The sequence below is a fragment of the Diplotaxodon limnothrissa genome, linkage group LG17 (genome assembly GCF_057381915.1).
Source record: "Diplotaxodon limnothrissa isolate DT_005_m linkage group LG17, D_limnothrissa_male_GT1.1, whole genome shotgun sequence".
Lineage (NCBI taxonomy): Eukaryota > Metazoa > Chordata > Actinopteri > Cichliformes > Cichlidae > Diplotaxodon > Diplotaxodon limnothrissa.
Window position 1 is genome coordinate 14,743,823 of NC_140612.1, and position 25,132 is coordinate 14,768,954.

Here is a 25,132-nt window from a genome sequence, read left to right on the forward strand (position 1 = left end):
GCAACATTACAGTTGTGGACATGTGTTTTGTTTGTGTGTGTGGGCGCACATGTCTTACAGAGAATGTGTGTGAGTGAGACAAATGGTGACAGGCATTAAGAGAGAGAGAGAGAAGGCCACAGACAGTTCAGCACAGACAGAAAGAGGACAGAGGTCCACCTGTTTGACACAGAGAGCCTGAGAAAGTGAAGAGGAATGAGCAGAATGAGCATGTGTGTGTGTGTGTGTGTGTGTGTGTGTGTGTGCGCACATTAGTTTAATGTCCATACTTTGGGCCAACTGATAATACTACGGGAGCACAGGGAAATGGCATTTAGAGAGCGGTATGTAGGCAGCTGTTTGGGGGGACCTACACAACAATGCACACACATAAACACACACAAACTATTAAAATCATTTAAAGAATAGAGTTCAGAGAAACATCAGTGTGCAAAACACATGTTACTTTACATGTTATATGGAGTGACAGTGAGCACACAGCTTTCAGTTCCAAACAAGCGGTGATCTCTTGCCCTCTATAAGCTGCTGCTGTGTGTGCAAATGCAGGAAAGTGAGTCAGTGTGAGAAGACCGCAGGACAAGTGGCCATGGTGTGAAGGAAAAGTGGGAGAAACTGGAGCATGTGTGAACCAGAGAGTGATGCAAATAAACAAGCAAAAATAAACAAGGTTTAAAAAAAAAAAAAAAAAAAAGACAGGCAGATAGCGTGTACATGTGTCAGGACCCAAAAAGGTTTCTATATTTGTGTGATTACTGTGCAGTTTTAGTCCAAAAGAAGTGGAGTACTTCAGCAACAGAAGATGGAGGGCTTGGTGATCATTAAATTTATTCTCTGCATATATTTTATTTGCTAATTACTTTGCTAAGTACATGATAAATAACTAAGCAGTACAAGCAGTCCCTGTATTGAATCTCCCAACTTGCCCATGAACCACATCTCTATCTGGTTAGGGTGGCCTTCTAGCTTGTTTGTAGCACAGCAAGAAAAACACCACACCAATCAAGTCTGGTGTTTTCCCTGCAGACTAGCTAGTTTCAACTTCGTTGGAATACATCACACAAATGGAAGAACCAATATCGTGTATACACATAACAGACAATTCTAAAAACAGAAGGAACAGAAAATGTCAAAGATAACGTATTTGAATAGCTATAAAATAGGAATTTTGCACCACCAAGGTGAATTTCAAAGACATTAACTGAAACCCAAACAAGCAGAGGCCTAAAGAACTATCTACAACATATTAACAGTATCTGGAAGTCATGTCCTTACGAAGAGAGACAGCCCTTTAACTTAATCTTAAGAAAGGGAAACAGGGAAAAATGGCGGAGGTGTGCTAAATTACGCAAGAACTATGCTAAAGCTCAGTGGCAACAGGTCTTATGGAGCAAGGAGTCCAGATTTGATATTGTTGGTTTAAATCATTGTCAGTATGACAGTATGTCTGTATGACATACAGAACAGGTCTGGGGAGAGGCACAACAGTGACCATCTACGGCAGGGGTGTCAAACTCAAATACACAGTGGGCCAAAATTCAAAACTAGAACAAAGTCGCAGGCTAACGTTAATATTTATTGAAATATATTTATTGAAATATATTTATTCCTCCAGATATAAGAATGAATCTTTTCTTATGGACTCAAACACGTTTTGCTGAAAAACTGAATATGGAGCAAGCAAAGCTTAATACTAAACAATATATATATTAGCTGTATAATACCAGTAGGCTAGCTCTGATAGTATTTTTGGTATGGCTTCGCGGGCCAAATGTAATTAGGCTGCGGGCCAAATTTGGCCCGCGGGCCAGAGTTTGACACCTATGATCTACGGCCACCTGAAAAACATGGTGGAGGCTCTGTCACGGTCTGGGACTGTATTTTAGCTAACTAACTGATGAGTTATGAATACAGATATGTAGCACCCGATTTTTTATCCACCATGCAATACCACTTGGAAAGCATTTCCCACCCACATTTCCCCAAACACACTGCCAATGAAAAGATTATACCTGGATAGAATGGATCAGTCATGCTCTACTCTTCAAGGGCTGAGCATCTCTTTGAGGAACTTTAATACTTTCTGTTTGCATGTGTCCACATAAAGTAAATGGAATGAGATGTATGCATAAAGTAGAAAAGGTCCAAGAAAGCAGGGTCTCAATGCAGAGCTGTGCATGTTATTTATGGACAAAACAAATGGCATCAGTGTTGGCACAGTGACTGGATCTCTGCAGGAGCAGGGGGTGTGAAAAGAGGATTCTTTTGCGGCGATAATGGCCTCTATGTTGTGTGAGAGAGCAAAAGAGGCATGTAAGAGAGACATTCCAATTACAACACACAAACAGGTCACCAATCTGACAGCATGGGTCTGGAAATACTTAAGATTTAGCTCAAAATTGCGCTAACCAAGAAGAAATCATATGTGAAGAGAAGTGTGGAATTCTGTGTGTATTGTGAAATAACAACTAACTTGTTCAACCACTTGAAAATGCACCACAAACTGCAGGAAAACCATGAAGGCTAAGAAGAACCTTGTAACGTGAATCATTAAAAAAAATAATAAAAAATCCAGCTTAGTCATCCATGAGATCGAGGCTGGACAGCATGGCTGTATATCCATCCAGCTCACAAAGACACACTGAAATCATTAACCCAATCACATTCTGTTTGGCCAACATGTCCAATAAATACAGTGAGTAGGGAATGCTTCAAGAAAATAGTTGAGCGTTTTAATAAGAAAGCAGCAAAACCCGCTCTGTACACAAAAGCACCCAATTGTTGCATACAACAAAAACATTTGTGTCACTAAATGCACAGAGGTTAAACGCACACCTTTTCACTGGATGTGGCAGATTGCAACATTTTGGGAAGCGTTCACAGTGATGTAGAAAATTGCTTATTTTCTCATTAGAACTGAAGCAGTTTCTACTTAGTTTGTAACAGGATGAACAACTAAAATGAACATTAATGAACCTGCCCAAAAGTTAATGACCCCGTTTTGGAACAAAAAAAAAAGAAAGTTAGATCACAATCAGGCAAACCTCCGTTCAAACCTTCCACAAGGATAATTACCATTGAACATTTTGTATTTATGAAAATTTCTTTATGTGTTTGCTTGAAGTGAATTGTGTGTGGACTGGGAGGAACAGTCATTTTGTTTTTTGTTTTGAAAAAGTACAAGTATAAATATTATGTCAAAAATAGTTTCTATGCCAAATTGTTGATCTATAAGTGTCGTTTTATTTTTAGAAAATTAAAGTTCAAAAGTTTCTTTTACTCAAGGCTTTATTGGACAGTTCAGACCTAAAACGCCTGTAGTCTGCAAAAATGCTCCACTGCGCTGGGATTTAAAAAAATAAAATAAAATCACAAGGTATTTTAAAAGAGCAGTGAAGACAGCCAAAACGAGGGGAACGACTGAGCAAGACTGGATGAGAGATGGTGAGAGAGGGAAGAAACTGGAGTGAGATAGAGACCTAAAGCGCTCCAGAAGCCTGTCACATGGGGCCTGAAGACGCACGCCTCAGCACTCTTCCTCTCTGTGTTCTGTCCGCTCCTGACATTTATCTGCTTTATTAGATTATCTGGGCTACATGGCTGTCTCTGACTGCATGCAAGCACACACACACACACACACACACACACACACACACACACACACACACACACACACACACACCTCTCAATTCATTACAGTCCTAACTGCTTACTTAGGTTTATGCCCTCTTTAAATTAAACCTCAGATAACCACGCACCTCAGAAAACACGGTCCCCTGAACGTGGACAGGAAGCTGAAACTAGCATACCGAGCAGGAAATTAAGAAACATTGTTTGTGAGTATATTATCATGCATGTGTGAGTGGTCATGAGGTCGGTTTTAAACAGGCTCATCTATAGGGAATGTGCTTCCCATCATTAGTAATTCAATTTGCGCTTTATTAGCAGCTCTTATCAGAAGCACAGACGGCTAAGAGCAGCATTCCTCACTCCATCTTCTTCCACACTCATCCACATTCCACCTTTCCTCAGTCTCTAATGTCCATCTTTAATTAGAGATGCATGTGTTCCTGTTGTTGTATCACATGATATAAAAAACTGAGGGCAAAGATGAAGATAAGGAAAAGACAAAATGATTTAGGAGGTGTGGGAAAAAGAGCATAAAGTTGTGTTAAAGCATCAGAAAAAGAGGAACAGAATTTAAGATGCAGAGCCATGGGGACGAATAAAGCCTAATGTTAATAGTGATGGTTTTTCTAATGTCTTCTGACTCCATTGAGTATGGGAGATTACACGAAGATGGCCATGAGCCGTGTAGGGTACACACAAAATGACCGGAGGGTTCGAGGGGCAAGTGGAAGCAGGAAGGGGGGAATGGAGGGAGAGCGGGGTTGGGGCTGTAAAAACAATGATTGCTTTCCATCAGGTTAGGCCTATATTCTACAGTTCGTTAAAACAATCCAATTTGCAAAAGGATAATTATGCATTAGCTCCTTTTTATCTACTGGAAGGAGAGTGGTGCCAGGGCTTGATAGCAGTGGTGCTGCCTGCCTCCACCTCTGCAAATTACCCGCTATCGGCACTTGTTCGCCATCACCGCTGAATTGGGCAATCAATTAACCCACCCCCTCTTATAGTCTGCCTGTACACCTCCCTGTGACAGCTTGCAACACAAAGCCCCTACAAGGATGACATGGATGGAAACTGCTGCCCTCTGCTGGACATGGCTTCAATTAACTAGCAGCTTTGTACCAGTTCTACATACATTACAAAGCAGACACTGGCTGGTAGAGTATGTATTGTGTTCACACTGGATCAATTAGAAGCATGTTGAACAAAAACTAAAACAGCAAGCAGAAAGAAGCTTGGTTTTGCCCATTATTTCTATTATCCTACATATCAACGATGCAAACATGATAAACTGATGTTTTCCTCTTACTGTTAGAACCTCTGGAGCACCTGCTCTGTGGTTAGCTACTGACAGGTTCTCAAAATGAACCATAAAAAGACTGGCTATTAACAATAACTGTGAGATACTATATACAATTTATAGATGTAGCCACCACCATGATGTTGTGTTTTCGGAGACAGCAGTTACAAAGTTTAGACAGGAACATGGATTGCCAAGGTGATGAACTAAGTCATGAAGTGCACTGGTGCGAGGCACAGACACCTACCTTGATTGACTGATTAATCAGCCAATCAGTGGTGCTGCCTGCCTCCACATCTGTAAATTACCGCTGCTATTACTGCTATCAAGCCCTGGCTGATTAATCAGTCAATCAACATAGAGCCTTAACAAAATGCTCCTCCCTGCTTCACAGGGGGTCATTACACCAAGTGTCTCTGCATATTTGATTTAGCAGATTTTTGAACCGGACACCCTTCCTGGCTCAGGCACTACTACATTGTAGAGTCACAAAGAGGTGAGTTGTAATAAAAATAAATAATTAAATCACCCTCTGTCTAACAGAAGGGCAAATTAGCTGTAGAGACCACAAACTTTTTTTTCCATCTTTTTCTTTTTCCAGCAGCAGCAGGGTGTAAACATGCTAATTTCACCTCACATGCTGGCCTTCAAGCATGGATGTCTGGGGACTGTCTGCAGTTTTTGGCACTTCTATGTTGATCAATATGTTGATTTTGTATCTCTGTGCATCATTAATGGGTGGAAGGGTGGATGCGTGGATGGCTGGGCCTGGGTCTGGGACTTGCTGATCCTTGGCCTTGTAGGACATGGTCATAGAGGGAGGGGATCAGCTCCCCCTTCCTGGGATGAGGGTACTAGTTGGTTCCAGGATGCTTGACAGGATGTTCTGGTATGGACCCACTCTCTTGGTGGTCTGGGGTGGCTTGGACTTCTTCCCTGTCTGAGGGGAGGTCTGCCATGTCCTGGGTGAGAATTCTAGCGGGGTCGACTGCCCATCGCCTCTTGTCCTCTGGGACTCCCACCTCTTGGCCGTGGGCACCCCATCTAGGGGCAGCTTCCTTCGCTAGCTGGGATGTGTGGCCTTAGGTCTTCAGTACTCTCGAGGGGGCAAATAGCCCAGTTCTCCAGGATCCATCTCTGCCTGCCTCTGACTCCTGGGAGACGTTATTGCGGCTTCCCACCCTCATTTTCAAGTACATTTTGTGGCAAAGACACATACACATTTACACTCCACACTCTCTTTCTCTCTCTCTCTCACATTCACACACCCCACAAGAAGATTACACAGATATATAAATCAGCATTTTCAAATTTTTGAGTTCGAGGTCGTGTATGTTTGTTTTTCTTGCAGGTGTGGTAGACAGCAGTACATAATGCATTTCTATTTGGACTCTATCCTGTTATTATATCTTCATATAAATTACATCTTTCCCTATTTTTCCATGTTTTTCTAAAACTAAGCATATGCCTAACCATGACCAAAGTGCACACAAAACATAAGCATAATGAATAACTCCAGGAAGCAAAACAGGTATGCTTGCTTGATATGCAGCTGGTGACTTTGCGGCTTGGAGTTGTTACAGCACCACCAAATGGCTGTAGAATATTACTGCTCTCAACCAAATAATGGGTGAGGACACGCACGTGTTTAAAAGAAGATTTATCACCCACAGCTATAGGATTTTCTGCGTAAACATCCATGTATGGTTGACACGTCAGCAATTAGTCAAAGCAAACTTTACAGCAGAGCAAAATAACAACTTTCTACTTTGGTCAGTAGTGTGTGCTTCTTACTTGTCTTTGATGAGACAGGGGAAAGCCGCCTCAACTTGTGTCTACCAAACGACACAAGCTCCCTGGTGGGTGTCCTCCTAACTCCTGTGGGAGTCCTGGCCAAAGTATAGATTCTGCCCTGGGGAGAGTGCTTCACAGCTGGTGGGCTCACCTTCTCTGATCCACTGCCACTGTGGTCACAATACAGAAGGCAGACACACAGGACAGTCAGGAGGAGTAAAAAACTATTAAACATAAGAAATCCTAAACTTTGAGTTAATGAACTCTGAGATGGGAAATTGAATGTTTAGTTCCAAAAAAAGCTGTTCAAAGTTCCTTATATCAACTCCGAGTATGTTCACTCTGAGACATGCATGTGCCCATTTACTGGGAACAAGAAAAACATCAGTGGAATATACCATGCAGGTCTAGATTCATATATTTAAACAGTGATTACTACAGTAACACAAAGTTTATCACAGAACCACCTCTTCTTGGGGCACATCACCACGGTCATTTCTAACAGCACACAATCAATAAGAGTTTTATGCCCTGCAACCCTCGAGGCATAATGTGAGGTCTTTCTGCATCTGCATCTGATACCCACCTTCAAGTGACTACCAAGTAGGATTAGCCGGTGTTAAGGTAAGTGAAGCTATCCTAAAGATATCCTAGTAACCATGAATCTGATTGATAATAAGATGAATGTCAGTTACCCCAATAACTGAACCAGAGTTTAAATTAATGCTCTAGAACAGAAATCTCATGTTGGACTTAACAAATCCAGAGCTTTCACTAAACCCTCCTTCTCAAACAGAAACCAGAGGTTAGTATTAGGTAAATCATTTTCACCTTATCGGTGTAAACATCCTCCAAACATGAGCAAAGACACACTGAACGCTTGGCTGATCCCTACTGACAAGGATGCAGTATATATTAGGGGGTAGGGCAGTAAAAAGCCTTAACAAGAGCCATCACCTAAGTTAATTTGTAAATTTTTGTAGTAAATTGTAAATATTGTAAAACTTTTCTTCTGTCATATAATGGTCGGGCATTGTACAGCTACAAGCATTTCACCCCCATGTCATACTGTGTATGGTTGTGTGTGTGTGACAAATAAAATTTGAATTTGAATTTGATCATGTCATGTGCATTATTCACCTGATAGTAGACCTTCTAATAATCTTCATCCTGCTGCGGAGCTTGAACCCTCCAGGCGAGGAGGATGACAACATGGAGGTGCGCTGAGGTAAACTTAGGGGCACAGAAATCCCTCCTTTCAATCCTTTGTTACTTTTCTCAGCTGTCCAGTGGAAAGCAGATCTACGGCGGTTTGCTGTTGCTCCTGCTGTCCCTGCCACAGATGTACTCTGGCCCCCTGCTTTCCAGCGATAGCGGCTACTCTGTGAGGTGCCAGCAGAGGACACTGCAATACCTTTTTTCAATTTTACAGAAGGAGAAGAACCTGGTTTAAGTTTCCTTGTGGCCTCTCCTTTGTCCAGACTTCTCTGTGTGAGAGTCAAGGGTTTGGGAGATGGAGGCTTACGAGATGTCTTAGCTTGGGCTCCTGCAGAGGACACCCAGCGGTACTTTGAGGTCTTGGCAGCTACAGTGGGCTGGCTAAGCTTTCGAGGTAACTTCTTAGCAGCGGTTCTCTTAGCAACTACAAATGAAGGGGGGCTTTCAATGGCAACTCCAGATTTCAAGACAGATGTTGGGGCAACAACTGCTGACGGTGTTGAAACAGAGCTCAGTGGTTTGAGCTCTGCTCCTGCAGCACTCTGACCCTTTACCCAAGTGAACTTTGATTTATTTGAATATGAAGTATTGACCTGGGCTTTGCTGCTTTGTAAAGATGAGTTAGAGGAAGCTTGTTGTAATGCAGTAGAGAGACCAGCAGTGAGAGTTACCTGAGATGTTTTAGCAACAATCTGTTGAGTGTCTGTACTGGTTATGCTTTTCAGGGAAGGTCCAATCTTTACTTGGGAGCTGCTCTGCTGAATGGCTGAGGTACTGGCTGTGGCTGAAGAGGCCACTTCAAAAGAAACACCAATTTTCTTTCCCTGCAGGCCTGTGTTCCTGCTGTCAACCCTCTGCGTAAACTCTGCTGCTGACCCCATTTTTCCAAGAGCATCACTGTTTTTTCTCTCTGTTGCTACAACTCTACTCTCCGTTGTGCTGTTTATATGTTCTTTTTTCTTCAGCTGAGATATCCCTGATGATAAAGTGGCAGTCCTGCTTCCCGTGCTGAGGCTGGGCAGTGACATGCTATGAGAGTGATGGACAGTGGAGGAGGCAGAAGCTGAGGGATGTCCAGCAGAGGATTCAGGGTTCTTGTTTCTCAGAGAGTACGTTTTCCTCCAACTTCCACAGCTCTGAGGAGCATAGAGTCTTCCTCTGGAGCTGGGAGGGTAGATCATAGATGCACTTTGACCTCGGCCCCTGGCTGGCACTGAAGATTGTGTGTGGCTCTGCTCAGTTCCTGTAAATGGTGTATCGCCATGGGTACTTTTATGTTTGTTGATGAGATCTGGAAATTTGAAAACGGGCAAAAGTATTTTAAAAAGTCCAACAAAAATATGCAAACAAATAATCGTTAAAATTAGCTCTACAACACAATTTATGCCCCATTTCTCAATTCTAAGTTATGTTTTTAAGAATTTAATTTGAATTTGATTTGTAGTTTTCACCATTTACTGTATAGGGCTACCATCAGGCTGCTTAGCCTACAGTGGCCAACATCTGAAAATGTAACACCTAAAGAAAATCTCTATATAATAAAACACATTTTATGACCTCCATATTCTTGATTTCATTGTTAAATGTTTGACAACTTTGTAAGAACCTGCTGGAACCCAGGTGCATTTTATTTAACCTAATGTATTGTATTACTCATTCTTTTCAAACTAAATCAAAAAGAAAAGAAAAAAAGCTAAATATCCACAACTGACAAACTTAATCAGGCCAATACCAATCAACTGGATCAATAACAGCAGATACTGATAATCCACCAACACAGCAGCAGCTATGGAGCACCACAAGTGTCACAGACATCAAAACAAAGCATTTTGTGATTTAATAATTAATTGTACAATCAAACATGAATTAGCAAATCTTAAAAAAAACAACAACGTGAACTTCTATTATGTAATTAGACATTAATAAAGTTCATGATATTGTTAACTTAATAGAATAAAATAGAAGGAGGAATTATAAATTAGTATTTCTGAATTAATTATCAATCCATTGATGAACGCTTTAAACGGAAAAAAATAATTTTCAATAAAAATCTCACTAAAAACATTTTTGAATTCAAAACAAATGTAAAAAATGACTTTCAAATAAAGTAAATGGATTAAAAAAAGCAAATTAGGAATACAAATGTGTTTTTTCTGACATTTAAATAATGACTCTGCTCCTCAATTTCAATTTCCATTTCTTACTAGCTGCTTAATTAACTATTACATTAACTACTTGATTAGCTTCTTCAATTAGCATTTCCATAACTCTTTTGGTCTCTGGTGAAAAAGCAATGTAAGTAAGGAACGCAGTCTGGAGCTCTCTGACTGGTTAGAGAGACACAGGCACTGATAAGGAGAAAGTATTTTTTATTTGTTTTTATGCTTTTAAAAAAAATTTCCTCACTTTATTATTGTTTAGAACAATCACATATTAGTGACACTGAAGAAAAATAATAATGGGTGAGAGGCGAGTTAATGTTCTGAAAAATACAATTGACAATGTTAAAGTTGTAAATTTCCAAAAAATGAAAAACAGCCAATTTGTCAATAAAAACAAAACGAAATGAAACGAATTTAAGAGAAAATAACTGGGAAAAATATATATCTTCTTTAGTCAATGACATCACTTCACTTTTCCAGGTTAAGCTGGCAGGATTTCCACACACTGAATTCTTAAAATGTATGCCCTCCAATCTGGACTGACAACAACGTCTGTCAGTCTATCTGCGGTTGACTGTGTCCTGAGACCATCTATCACTCTTAATCATCTTTAACTCAAAATACAAATACAGAGGTGGTCAGATAGTAACCATAACACAAAGAAAGCATACAAAAGGAACAAGGAACATGATATTTTGAGTGCTATACCTAAAATATCATGAATCGAAACCAGTCAGAAATTTCTACAGTACCAGAGCCGGTGATATTAGTATAATTATTTTAAGGGAGAAGAAATCTTTTGGGCTTTTTTTTTTCCCAAAACGTAATTTAAGGATTTAAGGAAATATCATAACACTTTTTACTCATTTAAGCTAAATATGACTGATGACTGGAAACATGACTGGAAACATTCAGATTTTAGGTCCTGGTGACCGTTTACTTCCCCAGTAAATTGTAATATAACAGTGGAACACTATGCAAATCAGCGTCAGAGCATACTGACAACGGAACAGGCTCATAATACTCCATCCTTTACTCGCTGAGTTTACTCTACAGATCCCTATAGGAAATCCTGGAGACTGACCAGTGTCAGGAAGGAAAGAACATCTTTCAAATAACTCTCATTACTTCCTTCGAGTAAGAGACTTGAAAAATCTGTAGCAGTGAGTTTTTTATGCTTTTCTGGAAGATTATACACTTGTTTTCCGCTCTGTCGCTATGCTATCTAGCAAATTTTTAATACCGGTAACTATTTTAGTACTTTATGTAAATAAATGTACGACTATGCCTTAAAGTTAAGTAATTAAAACCAGGTTTGTTATGGCGCTGTGCTGTCATCACTAGTGCGGGGGACTATAAACAGGACTGAACCTTTATGCTGTTACAGGGAGCTGACACCGACATAAACAGCCATTTACTTGCTTCCAAAGGCAAACAGGAAGCATTCTTCAAAGGACACTAACGGCTCTGTTAAGACACGTGAATATCGTTAAAAAGTATGTTACTGCGTAGAGGTGGCACAACGCTAACTGTTATCCTTCAACAAAACGCGTACGACCGACAAGCTTCAAGCAGCCGTGTTGTGCAAAACAGCCTTTGTTAACCCGCCTGTAACAACTACAATTGTCAACATTTACCGGGAGAGACTTACTTTGTAAAAGGTCAATTTGTCTCTTAAGTGCTTCTCTCTCCTCCATGTTTACGACCACAACCTTTCGTCATTAAATGGCGACGCCCTTAAGAATGACGTATTTCATGTTGGCCAATCACAGTCTGAAGAAAGTCATCGATGTTTATCCTCAGTATTGACTTACAGGCTTGACATTTAACTCAAAGTGGGCCGTAAGAATGAGTAGAATTTTCTTATTTATTTATTTATTTATTTATTTATTTATTTATTTATTTAATTTACTGTTGTGGTGAGCAGAGTTAATTTTATTGGAGACTTAAAATGTTACTAAAACACAATAAACAAAGATAAATGTCTTCAGCTTTATCAAGGCTGTGGTTTCTCTTTGCATGTATATGTAGATGTGTAAGGCCATATGTCTAAATGACTTTGCCTGGTTAAGGCAATGCATGATGCGTGCTTTGAGCAAGAAGAACCAGCTGCCTCCTTTCCAGAAACTACTTTCCGTGCAAAGGACTCCCATTACTGTGCCTGGATTAACCAGGCTTATTCAGACACGTTAATTGTAAGACATTTTTAAATACAATACAACTAAGAGACCACTTTTCTGTATTGATTCTTGTATGGAAATCACAGTGAGAACAAACACAATGACTGAACAAACTATGAACCGACTTTCAGCTACAAAAACAAACAACAATAAAAGGAAGCTCCAAAGGCAGATCACACACCACAAGGTAATTAATTGCCCAGAATTTATCTGATATGCACACATGTATAAAAAAAACAAGCTTCAATTTTCATGTACTACATGCAGTCAGCATTCTTGAGGCTGGATTGTCAGATTCAACTGACAAAGCCGTTAGCTGTCTGTAAGACAGTACTAAGGGCTTCATTTCGTAACCTCGCTATCGTTGATGCGCAGCTGGCTGACAACCGATTTGAAAACATTACCGTCATTTCGGGAAGCGTCTCTGTATTTGCGCTTTATAAAGTTTAGAATTCCCTTCGGGGAAGTAGTTTTGGGCCAAAAGTTTATTCGTCTGGTCCAAAAATGTTTCTATGAACTGTCATGAACAAAGTACCAGTGACGCTGCTGCGAAATGAAATGAAAGAGGAAGTGAAAGTTAAGGCAGCTGATTGGACGTAAAACGAAGAGAGAAGACAGAAAGGAAAGCAATCTCTAAAGTTGCTGAATAATTGAAGGTAAAGCTAACGGAGGTTTCTTTATAAATAAATACTCGCTGGAGAGACTGATGCAGACGGTCTGAAGGTTTAGAATTATAAACAATGTTGACTCCGTTTTCAGTTTGAACTCTGCTTATTTGTAGAGTTGACATTGTAGCTCGTTAGCCAGCTAGCTTGAGTGCTGGTGTCAAAATTGATAATAGGTATATTGTTTTTTTGTTTTGTTTTCACACCTGTCTGAACAACACATTTGTGCTGTGTGTGTTTTCTGTGTGTCTCTGTACAGTAGGTACCCCTTTACATCTCCTGGCTCGGCAACATGGCATCAACAGAAAATGTGTACTTCATCTTAACAAAAAAGCCAGAATGGATCAGTTTTGCAAAAGCTGGAAGTATTGTTTACATGCCTGAAAATAAGTACATCTCAGAAATGAAAAAATCCCCCCCTCCATTAAAGCTACGAATGTGTTTAATGAACTACTCTAGAATAGACTATGACTTGGAGGCCAACGACATGGAGCAGCTGTGTGTAGAGGAAGTTGAGCTGCTGCAGGCACTGCCTGATGAAGCTGAGAGGCTGAGGTGTTTCAGAGAGCGACATGATCTGCAAGCAGCAATGCAACTTGCTATAGGTACTGAAGTGACTGTGGAGGAAGCTGGGAAGAAGCTCAGAGGCATCATTCACTACATTGGACCATTAAAAAAGGCATCTATTTCTTGTCCCATACCAGGATCCTTTTTTGGAATCGAACTACAGGTTTGATGTTTTTTTTCTTACTCCTTCTGGCATATCCAGAAGATATACACATATTATAGGTTTCATTTTGGTTTGAGATTTCTGCCTCCAAGCAAAGACAAGTGGTAGTGTTTCAAACTGGGTTTGTTAATATACACACCATACTACTCTACAATTAAATGGCAAGAGCAGGTTTTTGAAGTGATTTGAACATTTATAAACATAAGTAAATAAGACTGAATCATTACCAGATTCATAAATATTTAGACCCATTGCTCAGGACTGGATTAAAGTTCCTTTGAAAGGAGTAAGTCTTTTGAGAATAATCTTACAAGCTTGGCACATTTTCCTCAACTCTCCCTTGTATTTTTCTTTCAAGCTCAGCCCAGTTCTTCAGAAAGCATGAATGCACAGTCATTTAAAAATATATATATATTCTGAGAACCTCGTTTGGATTCAGATCCGGAGAAGTTTTCATGGCAATGTGCATCAAGATCCTGAGCACCTAATGGGTGTTAACTCAAACGTACTATGGGTCAAGGTCACGATTGTCATCTCATGGGCAATAACCTGATGAATTGTGATAGATCATGAGCTGGATGAGCTGCCACATTATTGATGTCCCGGTTTAGCTTGGCTGGTCAAGCAGAGCTACAAAGATTTTGAAATGTATCCAGCTGTGAGTAATGGGGGTTGCCATCTTTTTGGGCACTTAAATTGCCACAGAGATTGTCAGATACAATCCTGTCTCACAGACAAATTTAAGTTGTGGAAACATATCAAGGACAACTGACAGAGCCAGTATGAACCATAAAAATGTCTGTATTGTAAAAATGTCTCTAAAGATGATACTTCAACCATTTATTTTTGAATAAATCATTAAAATACCCTCAAATTTGTTTTGGGAGTATTTTAACTTGCTTTGTCATTGTGGAGTGGTGTATGGAGACAACACAAGCAATCCAAAGTTGAAAGGGTGCACTGCTTCATGCTTGAAAAAGCATCAATTTCTTTGTAAGGTCACTATTTTGAATAAGTTTCAAAATGTCTTGTAAAACAGTACACTAATTGAAATCGTATAAATGTAAAAACCTCACAAGCTGAAGCCAGGTGGAGCCATTCAACTCCACAACTGCACAGCATGATTGCAGTTTGCAAAGCAGAACAACTGGTAGAGAAATTTAACTGAGGTCTTGTGTGACATCAGTTTTAATCTGCTCTGCTTCTTTTTCTCCAGGGACCAGACAGAGGAAAGGGCTACTGTGATGGGACCTATGGGGGTGAAAGATATTTCAAGTGTGACAAAAACTGTGGCGTTTTTACCCCATTCAACAGAGTCAGCTCTTTATTACCCCCTGTCCATAAGCCATCCCTACAGTCAGAAAGGCTAGAGTTGGGAGACAGAGTTACTTGCTTCATCGATGATAAATTTCGCTATGGAATGGTGCTGGATTTACTGGAAATAGGTGGACAATGTTTCGTTCAGATTTCCACGGTAAGTAATATTCCATTTTTTTAATTCCAAAATCATATCAAATGTAATTTTGTGCCATAAATCCACAAAGCTTATTCTACAAAATCAGATTTTTATGTTTTCAAAGAAATAATAACAAATAATAGGGACTAAATAATTACCTGTTTAAATTGTAAGCAAACTCTTTGTTATGAAACACACCTGAGATTTACAGCATCATCATTTCATCTAGTAAAAGTAATCACTTAATTACATTTCTGTTGACAATTTAGAGGAGCTAAAGCATTTACCTTTCCATCCTGGCATCAGCAGCTGTGTGTCTGAACATAAACCAGCATGAGCTACATGTATATGACTTTACTGCTTCAGTTGTGCCATACAGTATGATGTACTACTGGATTGGTGGATTTTGTTTTGTTTACAGATCTCGCTGTAAAATGGGTCTAACTGGCTGAAACCCAGCTTCACATTCTGTGCAGGTCACTCGACTGACAGCTGCTCTGTGTGTGAAAATGACTTTTATAAAATAATGCCTTATTTTTATAATGATTAATAAAAAAAAAAAAATCACATTTAGGATATTCACTCTACAAAATACATCCATGTGGCAGAACACAAATACAAAGACCACAGTCTTAAGTTACATTCATCAGACTGACTAGTGTTTACTAAATGCTAATGCTAACATTGTCATAGCTAGATTCATAATAGCTTAATGTTTGATCGGAGATGGGGATTCAGAACTCACTGGAGTGAGTAATTTAAATCATGCTATTGTCCCAGAATGGTCCTGTAAAAGTCTGGATCTGAATCCAATTGAAAATAGCAGTGCACTGATAATTATCCTGTCTGATGATATTCTGTCATTTACGTGCTCCTGCTTTTCTTTGAGTTTACAGTTACAACCAAACTTTGTTAAGACTCTCTAAAACTGCTTCAGCAGTAGTAGTGGAGTATAGGACAGTAATATTTCCTTTGTCTGTTGGTGTTTTCAGGACAAAGATGAATCTGGGAAGACGGGGGGTGAAGTTAGAGTTCCATTAGAAGCGGTTATCAAAGGAGAGCTGATTGCAGGTTTGAGGTCTTTTTACATTTGTTTGTTTGTTTTACATTTGCATCATGCCTCAGCCAAACACATTTTTCATTGCAGAGGGAGAGAGCATGGATGTCGACACACCCCCAGAAGCTGATACAGATTATCTCTATATGGGTCTGAGTTTGAACTCTATGGTAGAAGTGACTCTGGGTGAAGGCAACACATATGGAATTATTCGCTGGATAGGCAAGCTGCCTGATCGAAGTGAAACTATGGTTGGCTTGGAACTGGTAAGTCTTTACTCATCATCATTTAAAACTGTTTTGCATATTTATGTTTTAGTTTGCGTTTAATGTTGGGTTAAATTTCAGACATTGGTATAATCAGTCTGTATTCTGATCTGCAGGATGAGAACAAAGGAGTGAGTGATGGTACTTTTAAAGGTCAGCGTTATTTCAAATGTCCTGTGAAGAGAGCCCTGTTTGTGAAGCTGAGCTCATGCCGGCCTGACTCACGCTTTCAGAGCACATCATCCAATCACAATGAGAAAATGCAGCCTGAGGACACTGGTTAGTACAGGATGGACAAACCTACACTCTATGGAAAAATGTATTAGGCCACACCTCTTAAGCTTAATCCTTTGAATTCAAGAGGCCACAGGTATATAAGACTCGAGCACCTAGCCACGCAGTCCGTTTTTCCAAACATTTGTGAAATAATTTGTTGGTCTAAAGCTCTCACTGAACTTGAGTGTAGTACTATAATAGGATGCCACCACTCCAGCAAGTTTGTGAACTTCTTCCTCTCTCAGATGTTCCATGATCTACTAGAAGTGTTATTGTTGCAAAGAGCATGTGTTTAGGAACCACAGCAATGAAGTGGCTCTGTTGTTTCAAAGTTCTTCTGGCATTAACATCAGCACAAAAACTGTGCCAGGAGCTCCACAGCTGAGCTCCTGTAGATGTAATTAGTGTCCCGGTGCTTTCTTCAATGTAGTTTACATCCAACTGGCTGTGAGTGACCCCTTGTTCACAAAGGATTATTTTATACTGAAAACCGCAAAAAACAAAACAAAACAAACTACATTTTGGTTGAGTTTGAACTTTTCTGGCAGCAGAGGGAGAATTAATTTGCAAAAATTAAGCTTTGTTTCCTTTTACTTACTTGAAACATGCATTTCTATTTTGTCTTTCTCTATACTTGTCTTTTTTTAATATAAAGTATCAGTAGTGTTTACTGTTTGTATTTTTGAAGCATTTTTAGCAGCAGCATCAAATGCAGTGCTCCAGTTGCACATTTGTCCAACAGCTGACTGTAGCATACACTTTACAACAGCCATTTGGACATCTATATCTGTTATCTGTTTATATACATAACCACATATTTGCTGTTTATGTTTTGATTTAGTGGATCAAACAGACCACAGTACAGCTGAGTTGCAGACTGTTCCGCCTATGAGCACAGAGCAGGTTAAGCAGCTTCTGACTGGACGAATGAAGGGGATTCAAGGACACTGTAACTCTTGCTACATGGACGCTGCCCTCTTCAGGTCAGCATAATAAATTATTATCCTGTGGTTTTACAGTTTTAAATAATGCACAGCTTCCCCAACAAACGAATTTACCTGTAATGGCTTTTAGCTAACTAGCTAGCTAGCATTGACATCATCATCAGTGCAGATGCCTTGTCCTGCTTCTACTGGTTAGAAATTGTTTGATGGTGTCTCCATTTCTACTATATTGTTGGTATACCAGCTACTGCAATTGAATGCTGTACTGTACATTCAATGTGTGGGTACAGAGATGAAACCAGTTGTGCATTTAACATAGCAAATCTAATATGAAAGCAGTTTCTTTAACTGCATTTTCAAAGCATACTGAAAGGATTCCAGTCTGACTTTTTATTATATTTTTAAAAATCCATAATGTTAGGGAATGTACAGTTCTTTATGTTAACTTAGTTTCTTTCTTTGCTTTCAGTTTGTTTTCCTGCTCTTCCGTGTTGGACTCCATGTTGTTCAAATCAACAACACCTCAAGATGCCCCAATTCAGAGAACACTGCTCAATGACATAGTCAACCCCCTCCGCAGGTCTGTGTTTTGATCAAATCATCACATGGATTGCATTTTATTTTTGCTGTTATGAAAGTTCTGTGTGTGCCGTTTGCAGTAACGGCTTTGTGGAAGGAAGACACATCATGAAGCTACGACAGCAGCTGCAGAAACATGGCTACAGCCAATCATTCACCACAGATGAGAAGGGTCTGCTTATTTGGGAAAGCTTTTCTGGAAGGCATTTGTTTTGTCTTAAGTGGTTGAGTTTGAAGTATTCATGTTACTTTTGTCTTTCAGATCCAGAGGAGTTCCTCAGTGTCATCATGCACCACATCCTCGCCCTGGATCCTCTGCTAAAACTGTACACTTACTATAGCTAAATTACTGTCTCCTGCTGTACTGTATAGTATAATGCATTTTGAGACTCATACCTGGAATGCAGACTATTCTTGTGTGTTCTCCCATTTTAGATCAGCTGCAGGTAAAGTGCAGGAGAGTTACTGCTATCAGATTTTCCTGGACCAGAACCACAGACTAGTTCTGCCAACAGTGCAGCAGCTACTAGAACATTCCTTCCACAGTGCAGGTCTTAAGCTGGCAGAGGTGAGAGCACTTCATTGTTAGGCACAAACTTTAAAGTCCCACTTTCACTTTTGTTTTATTGCTTAACAAATTAAAAATATAACGATATTTATCAGAATAGAAGGACAATCCTGTATTATAATATTTCAGTTACCAAAAAAATGGAAACTGTTTTTTTCCCCCCACAGATTAATCCAAAAATGATTTAGCTGTTTTCTCACAGACATGTAATAGACAGACTTGTAATGGTTGGTTCTCCAGTAGATGGCTCTGTGGGGAAGCTTTCTGAGCAGACCACCTGGAATCTGATCACTTGAGCGTATTCAGTCTGTGTGGTCTTTCATCTTATTTCATCGTACCATCACTCCAGGTGCCGTCCTGCCTCATCCTCCAGATGCCTCGCTTTGGGAAGAAATTCAAGATGTTTGACAAAATCATCCCCTCTCTGGAGCTGGATGTCACTGACCTCCTCTCTGAAGGTCAGATTAAGAATACAAACTCACAGCGACTAAATTTAACACAGTGAATACAACGCACGGTGTGTTTTTCAGGTCCCCAGCAGTGCATGCTGTGTGGAACCCTGGCACAGGTTGAGTGCGTCGACTGTTTTAAAGATCCCCTTTTCAGCCCGACAGGATTCAAAGTCTTCTGCGAGAAGTGTTCAAAACAGGTTTGTCACATTGTTTTAACACCTGAATCATTTTGTTTGTCTTTGGCTTAATTTGTCACGGTAGAGGGAATGTATTGACGTCATTTCTCCATGTGAAACCTCCCACCTCACCACAGTTTCATCAGATTTAGCTGCTATTAGGAGGTAGGACTCAGATATAGAGAGGAAACAAATTAAATCACAATCAAGGCTGATCTGTACTGCAAACAAGTGGTCTGTCAGTGTTGAACATGCACTAAAACTAGAACTTTGACTTAATATAGGTCATCAAATTTTAGACCGAAATCCCAGTTGGTTTGAGAGATATTTGTTAGCTACCTGTTCAGATTTTTTTTATTATTACTGTATAATTATTGTGTATAATATTGTGTATTTATCTGGCTTTGCAACACATGGTGTTGTTTTGCTTGTCTATATATAAAAATCTATGCTTGGCTGCTTTCTGAATCAGTTTGTGCACTGAATTGAACAGCAGCTAATTAACTCTGCTCTTGGTGCATTACATCACCTGCTCACCGTCTGCCTAGTAAGTACTGCTGAAACACTATATCAGTTCAGTGGCATACTATCAAGCCTCTAAATGAAACACTGTGCGAAAATTTGAATATTTTATGAAATATTTAAATTAATTTTTGTCAGACATCAACTAGTGTAGGCTAGTGTATGTGAAGTCTTCCTCCTTTCCTCTTATACATACAGATAGCAAATGAAGGACGTACACAGATAACTAGGTCATCCACTTAAGTAGTGCGTGACTAGAGCTGTGCCTTGTCATGTTGTTGAATACATACATTTTTACATGATATAAAAATGTCACATCACAATATCTGTGATATAGCAACACCATGACTACAATGACTGAAGCCCAAACATATCTAACAGTGAGAGCTGAGTGTGAGGCTCTGATGATGATTTAGTAAAAAGCACAATGCTCTGCAAAATGTGCAAGAAAGCTCTTCTGGAGCACCTGCTAGCACTCCATTCAGGAAGAGCAAACTGGATGGTGGTAAACGAATGCTGTAAGCAGCTGATCAAGGAAAAATATTTCTCAATTTCAATTTTATTATTGAATTTATTTGTTGTATTTTCAATTAGCTCTGTAACATCAAGTGGATGATATTTGGTAAATGAGTTTTTGTGACTTCAGCAACATCGGTGTCATAGTTTTTGCCAGAAAAACCTAAATACATCTAACAATACACTTTTAAGCAATAAATTGCAAACATGTTATTTGAATCAAATTTGATACAAATTAAAACTCATAAATAAAAAATTATATATATTTTTTATTTGTTAGAAGTTTCGCTAAACACACCATTTTCAAAAATTTTGAATTTTTCAGCATATATTAGAAGGTTCAGGCTTTGCAGTCTTTCTCTTAAAACACTGCTTCAGCTCATGTTTTATCCATTTTCGCCGTCTTCTTCTTCTTCCCAGATGGTCTAATTTGTCTCTGCCAATAAACCATCAACATATATTTTTATTGAGACCAATTTAGCCCTCATGCTACATTTTTGCACAGGGCTGATGTGCTTTGGGACCTGTAATGCGTATTTTTTTTTCCCAGTTGTTGTTAGTGGCCTCTCCAGTGTTTCTCTTTTCTGTCTTCTCTTTCCCCTGATCCTCCAGCCTAGGAAAATGTCCCACTGGGTATTTCATTGGAATTGAAAGAATCTGAGGCTTTAAACTTTTAATGGTGCCCCAGTGCTTGTTTGGTTTTGGGAACTAAAGGAGCATTTGGACGCAGAGATAGCTAATAATGTCATACTTTAGCTAGGCTAAAGCTGTTTGGGGAGATGTGTTTTGTCCTGTTTCGTGTTGGTAGTCTCTCTGTGCTCCTCTTTTCTCTCTTCTCATTCCTTCCATCATTCACCCTGGTTCTGGTGGAGGTCTCTTCCTGTTTTAACAAAAACTTTATTTCCCTCATGTTGTCACCAAATGCTTGCTCATCGGTGATTGATTGTAGGGATTGTGTCTATACTATTATAGGATCTTTATTTACAACATTATAGAGTTGTCTCAAATATCTCCTTTGGTTTAGGGATCATTTATAGACAATGAACTAAAGTTACTAATGTGAAATTTAACAGTGGCTACATAGATATAAAATAGTGACTATTTACAGGTCTAATAGTGTGTATGTGTTTTCAGGTGCACTCCCATCCTCAGCGTCGCAGCCATAAACCAGCATCCCTGGAAATCCCAAAGGGTTATGTTGGACGTAAAAACCCTCACACTATGATCAGAGACAAAATGGAGCTGTTCGCTGTGCTCTGCATCGAGACAAGCCACTATGTGTCCTTCGTCAAATATGGACCAAACACTGAGGACTGGATCTTCTTCGACAGCATGGCAGACAGACAGGGTAAGCGGGATATTTAATATGCATACACAAGTTAGCTCTGAGTGCATTTTGGCTCACTTGTGTGTATTGCGTTCAGGAGAGATGGATGGCTACAACATTCCAGAGGTGCAGCCCTGCCCCGAGGTTGGTGAATACCTGGAAATGTCCCCCTCCGAGCTGGCCAACCAGGCACCTCGAGATATGAAAGGTGTAGCAAAGCGTCTCTTCTGTGATGCCTACATGTACCTGTACCAAAGCACCACTATGTGCCTCTATCGCTGATGGAACTTGAGCACACTGGACGTTTTGCTATTTGTGTAATTTCTTTTTGCTGCATTGTTTTTTTTTTTCTTTTGTTAACATGCAAATATCTTAAATGTGTGTGTGGTGCTTGGGTGCTGGAAAAAAATTATAGCGACAATAATTTTCTAATATGGCATGAAGTAGAGGATAAACTGACATTGCTTTCTAAGTAATTTGCACTATAATCTGAAGAAAATAATTACTGGCTTGCAGCATGTGTTGGACATAAATTACATATTGCACTGTAAAAATAGTTTTACAGTTTACTGCTGATGTTTGTAATTACTTTAAATTTTATTTACAACTTGTATAGTGAAAGTAAATGAGTTTTGCTGATGAAAAACCCTTCAAAGTAGACAGTAGTGATGATTCAGTACGGTTCATTAAGAATACCATCTAACCAGCTCTATTTTAAAAGCTTATGTTATATGCTGCTGTTATTTTGGCATCAGATTTGGATGTTGGCTGGATTTCTTTATATATTTAGATATATTTTTTTTATCTTCTGGTATTTAAATTTCACACCTGAAAATGAAACAATGATTTTATTCTTGACAAAGATGTTTCTGTGAGCAACCTAAGAGACGAAAAGATGTTGGGAATAATATCACAGTGGAAAACTGTGCTTGACTGGCTGCTTGGGAGTCCTGGTTGAACTTGTGACCTTTTTCTATTTTTTACTATTACTACTTCTGATATTCAGTAAAATAGATGTCATAAATAAATAAATGCAATCAATAAAACCTTTCATCATCTGTCTTTACTAAAAGAGTTGGACATACAGTGTGCTGATACACATACAGCTTCACAACTATGCAAACTCCACCAACCACGCATCAACCATTTTACCCCAGTGACCGGTGATTTCCAGGCATTTGCTGACTAGTGTCTAGGCCTGTTCAACTGACACCGTATTCAGGAATTTTAACATGTGAGTCCATGAGGACTGATTTCCTTTTGGAACCAGCCTCAACTATCCATTAGAGGAGATTCACTTTTTGGTACTTCATTTTAAGCTTCAGTTGTTGCCACTTCGTGTATTTTCTGTTGTCATGTTTTGGTTTTCAAGAGTGCAGGGAAGTGTGTTCTTCCTTGATGAACAAACTGCTATGCCTCAAGAGTTGGCGGTTCGTCTTGTAATCGGAAGGTTGCCAGTTCGAGCCCTGGCTCTGACAGTCTCGGTCGTTGTGTCCTTGGGCAAGACACTTCACCCGTTGCCTACTGGTGGTGGTCAGAGGGCCCGGTGGCGCCAGTGTCCAGCAGCCTCGCCTCTGTCAGTGCGCCCCAGGGCAGCTGTGGCTACAATGTAGCTTGCCATCACCAGTTTGTGAATGTGTGCGTGAATGAGTGGATGATTGAATGTCGTGTAAAGCACTTTGTGGTCCTTAGGGACTAAGTAAAGCGCTATACAAATACAGGCCATTTACCATTTAAAAACATTTCCACCTCTGTTTCTTTCTCCCAAGAGTAAGCTTGCATGCATAAGTCTTGACACATTTTTGTTTCTTTTCTTTTTTTCCACTTTGAGCCTGAACATAGTCTCACAGGATGTAAAATATTTTTTTTAATATCACACAGCATGTTCAAAAGGTTAACTTGTGTTGTCTCTTTAAATTATTCCTTTCATATTGTTCTTTTCACACAATAAATAGCCATACTGTTATTCACGTTTCCTTCACTGTCAGTGCTCTCATTAACAATGCTTTTCTTTCTGACTTCATTGATGTTAGTGTTTCTTTTAGTGAATAAAAAAAATAGTGGAACGCAGAACGAGCAGGGAAATAACACCTCAGAGTCTTACAGTCAGATCCTAGCTGGAATCTAAAATGCCTGTTGTAACTACATGGACAACAAAATACTGCTATTGTTGACCTTGAGGTGTACTTGGCAGTCCAACAACCGCCGCTTCACTCAGTTCATCAGTCCAACTCTGCGCGTACTACTACTTGCTGTGATGTGAATACACGCAAGTTTTCTTCCATTAAAGTGCAAGCGTCTCCTCAGCTCTGACTCCTATCTCATCTTTCTTTCAGTCGGTGCCTAACTGGATATTTGTCTTCGTTCCGGATGCTTTTGATCCTGCTGCCTACCGTGCTTCCCCTTCATCTTGCTGTGATCAGCTCTCTGAATGACCTTTACATTAGTTAGGAGTGCTGCGCTGAGCTGTGCTTTGTGATGAGTCGGATTCTTTGGTATACTCGAGGGCACGGATGGCTGCAGCAGTTAGGGCAGCCTTGAGTCCTAATACATGGCCCTGCAACTCAACAGCACAGGCTCCTTATAGTCAAACATACTCAGCATATTCAAGCATATTTGCTATTATGCAAAAAAGTATAGATTCTGCAAGTGTGTGTTTACATAAAGGAGACAGTTGTGCTTGTCTGAGCAGCATAGTTGAACTGTTCCTAGGCTTTTTGAAAGAAGCTATTGACTGCATAATAAAACACACAGAACCTAAAGCAGCAGACCTTTTTCCTATCAAAGCCAGCATAACATTTCTAGTCAGGCTATGCTGGAGAAAAACAATGATCAGACAATCTCGAGTTATGCGCTTGCTAGGGATGGTAATTGATAGGGGTTTAATGATACTAATGCCATTATCGAATATGCTTATTGATTCAATTCTTTTTTTTATCAATTGCCATATGGTTTCTTGACCAAGTTTTATATAAGGAAACGAGTAAACGCCAGCTACTGGTAGACAGAGCAGTCAGCTGAGACTGCAAGACTAGTCTAACTAACCTGTGCACTGCCTGGATTGATTACAAGAAGGCCTATGACTCTATTGCCCCATACCTGGATCCTGGAATGCCTAGAATTGTACAAGGACCCAACATCAACAGGACCCTAAGAGCCTTCTTCAGGAACTCAATGAGGATGTGGCAGACAACACTAGAGGCCAACTTCAAGCCCATAGCACAAGCCAGTGCAGGATCTGCCAAGGAGATGTGCTGTCCCACTGATGTTCTGCCTGAAGCCCCTCAGTGAGATCATTGGCAAGACTGACTATGTAT

General features: G+C 39.8%; 2 protein-coding genes across 5 annotated transcripts in view; one reads left to right on the forward strand and one right to left on the reverse strand.

The window, feature by feature from the left end:
* zc3h3 (zinc finger CCCH-type containing 3) overlaps positions 1-11,814 on the reverse strand; it is a 76,516-nt gene extending 64,702 nt beyond the window's left edge. For all 4 annotated transcript variants that reach the window (XM_085376436.1, XM_085376435.1, XM_085376434.1 and 1 more), the window contains exons 1-3: positions 11,753-11,814; positions 7,862-9,230; positions 6,722-6,891 (exon numbers count right to left, since the gene is read on the reverse strand). In XM_085376436.1, coding sequence (XP_085232562.1) covers positions 6,722-6,891; positions 7,862-9,230; positions 11,753-11,798 — 1,585 coding nt within the window. In that variant the 5' untranslated portion in view covers positions 11,799-11,814. The remainder of the gene's footprint in view (positions 1-6,721; positions 6,892-7,861; positions 9,231-11,752) is intronic.
* A 918-nt stretch (positions 11,815-12,732) lies between these two features.
* On the forward strand, positions 12,733-22,519 carry cyldl (cylindromatosis (turban tumor syndrome), like). The gene is made up of 14 exons (XM_085375458.1): positions 12,733-12,937; positions 13,206-13,676; positions 14,893-15,150; positions 16,125-16,203; positions 16,280-16,455; positions 16,572-16,734; positions 17,573-17,714; positions 18,145-18,255; positions 18,335-18,580; positions 18,690-18,822; positions 19,172-19,280; positions 19,353-19,471; positions 21,623-21,836; positions 21,913-22,519. The coding sequence occupies exons 2-14, from the start codon at positions 13,239-13,241 to the stop codon at positions 22,095-22,097; spliced, it is 2,373 nt and encodes a 790-aa protein (XP_085231584.1). The 5' UTR covers positions 12,733-12,937; positions 13,206-13,238; the 3' UTR covers positions 22,098-22,519.
* The last annotated feature ends 2,613 nt before the right edge of the window (positions 22,520-25,132 follow it).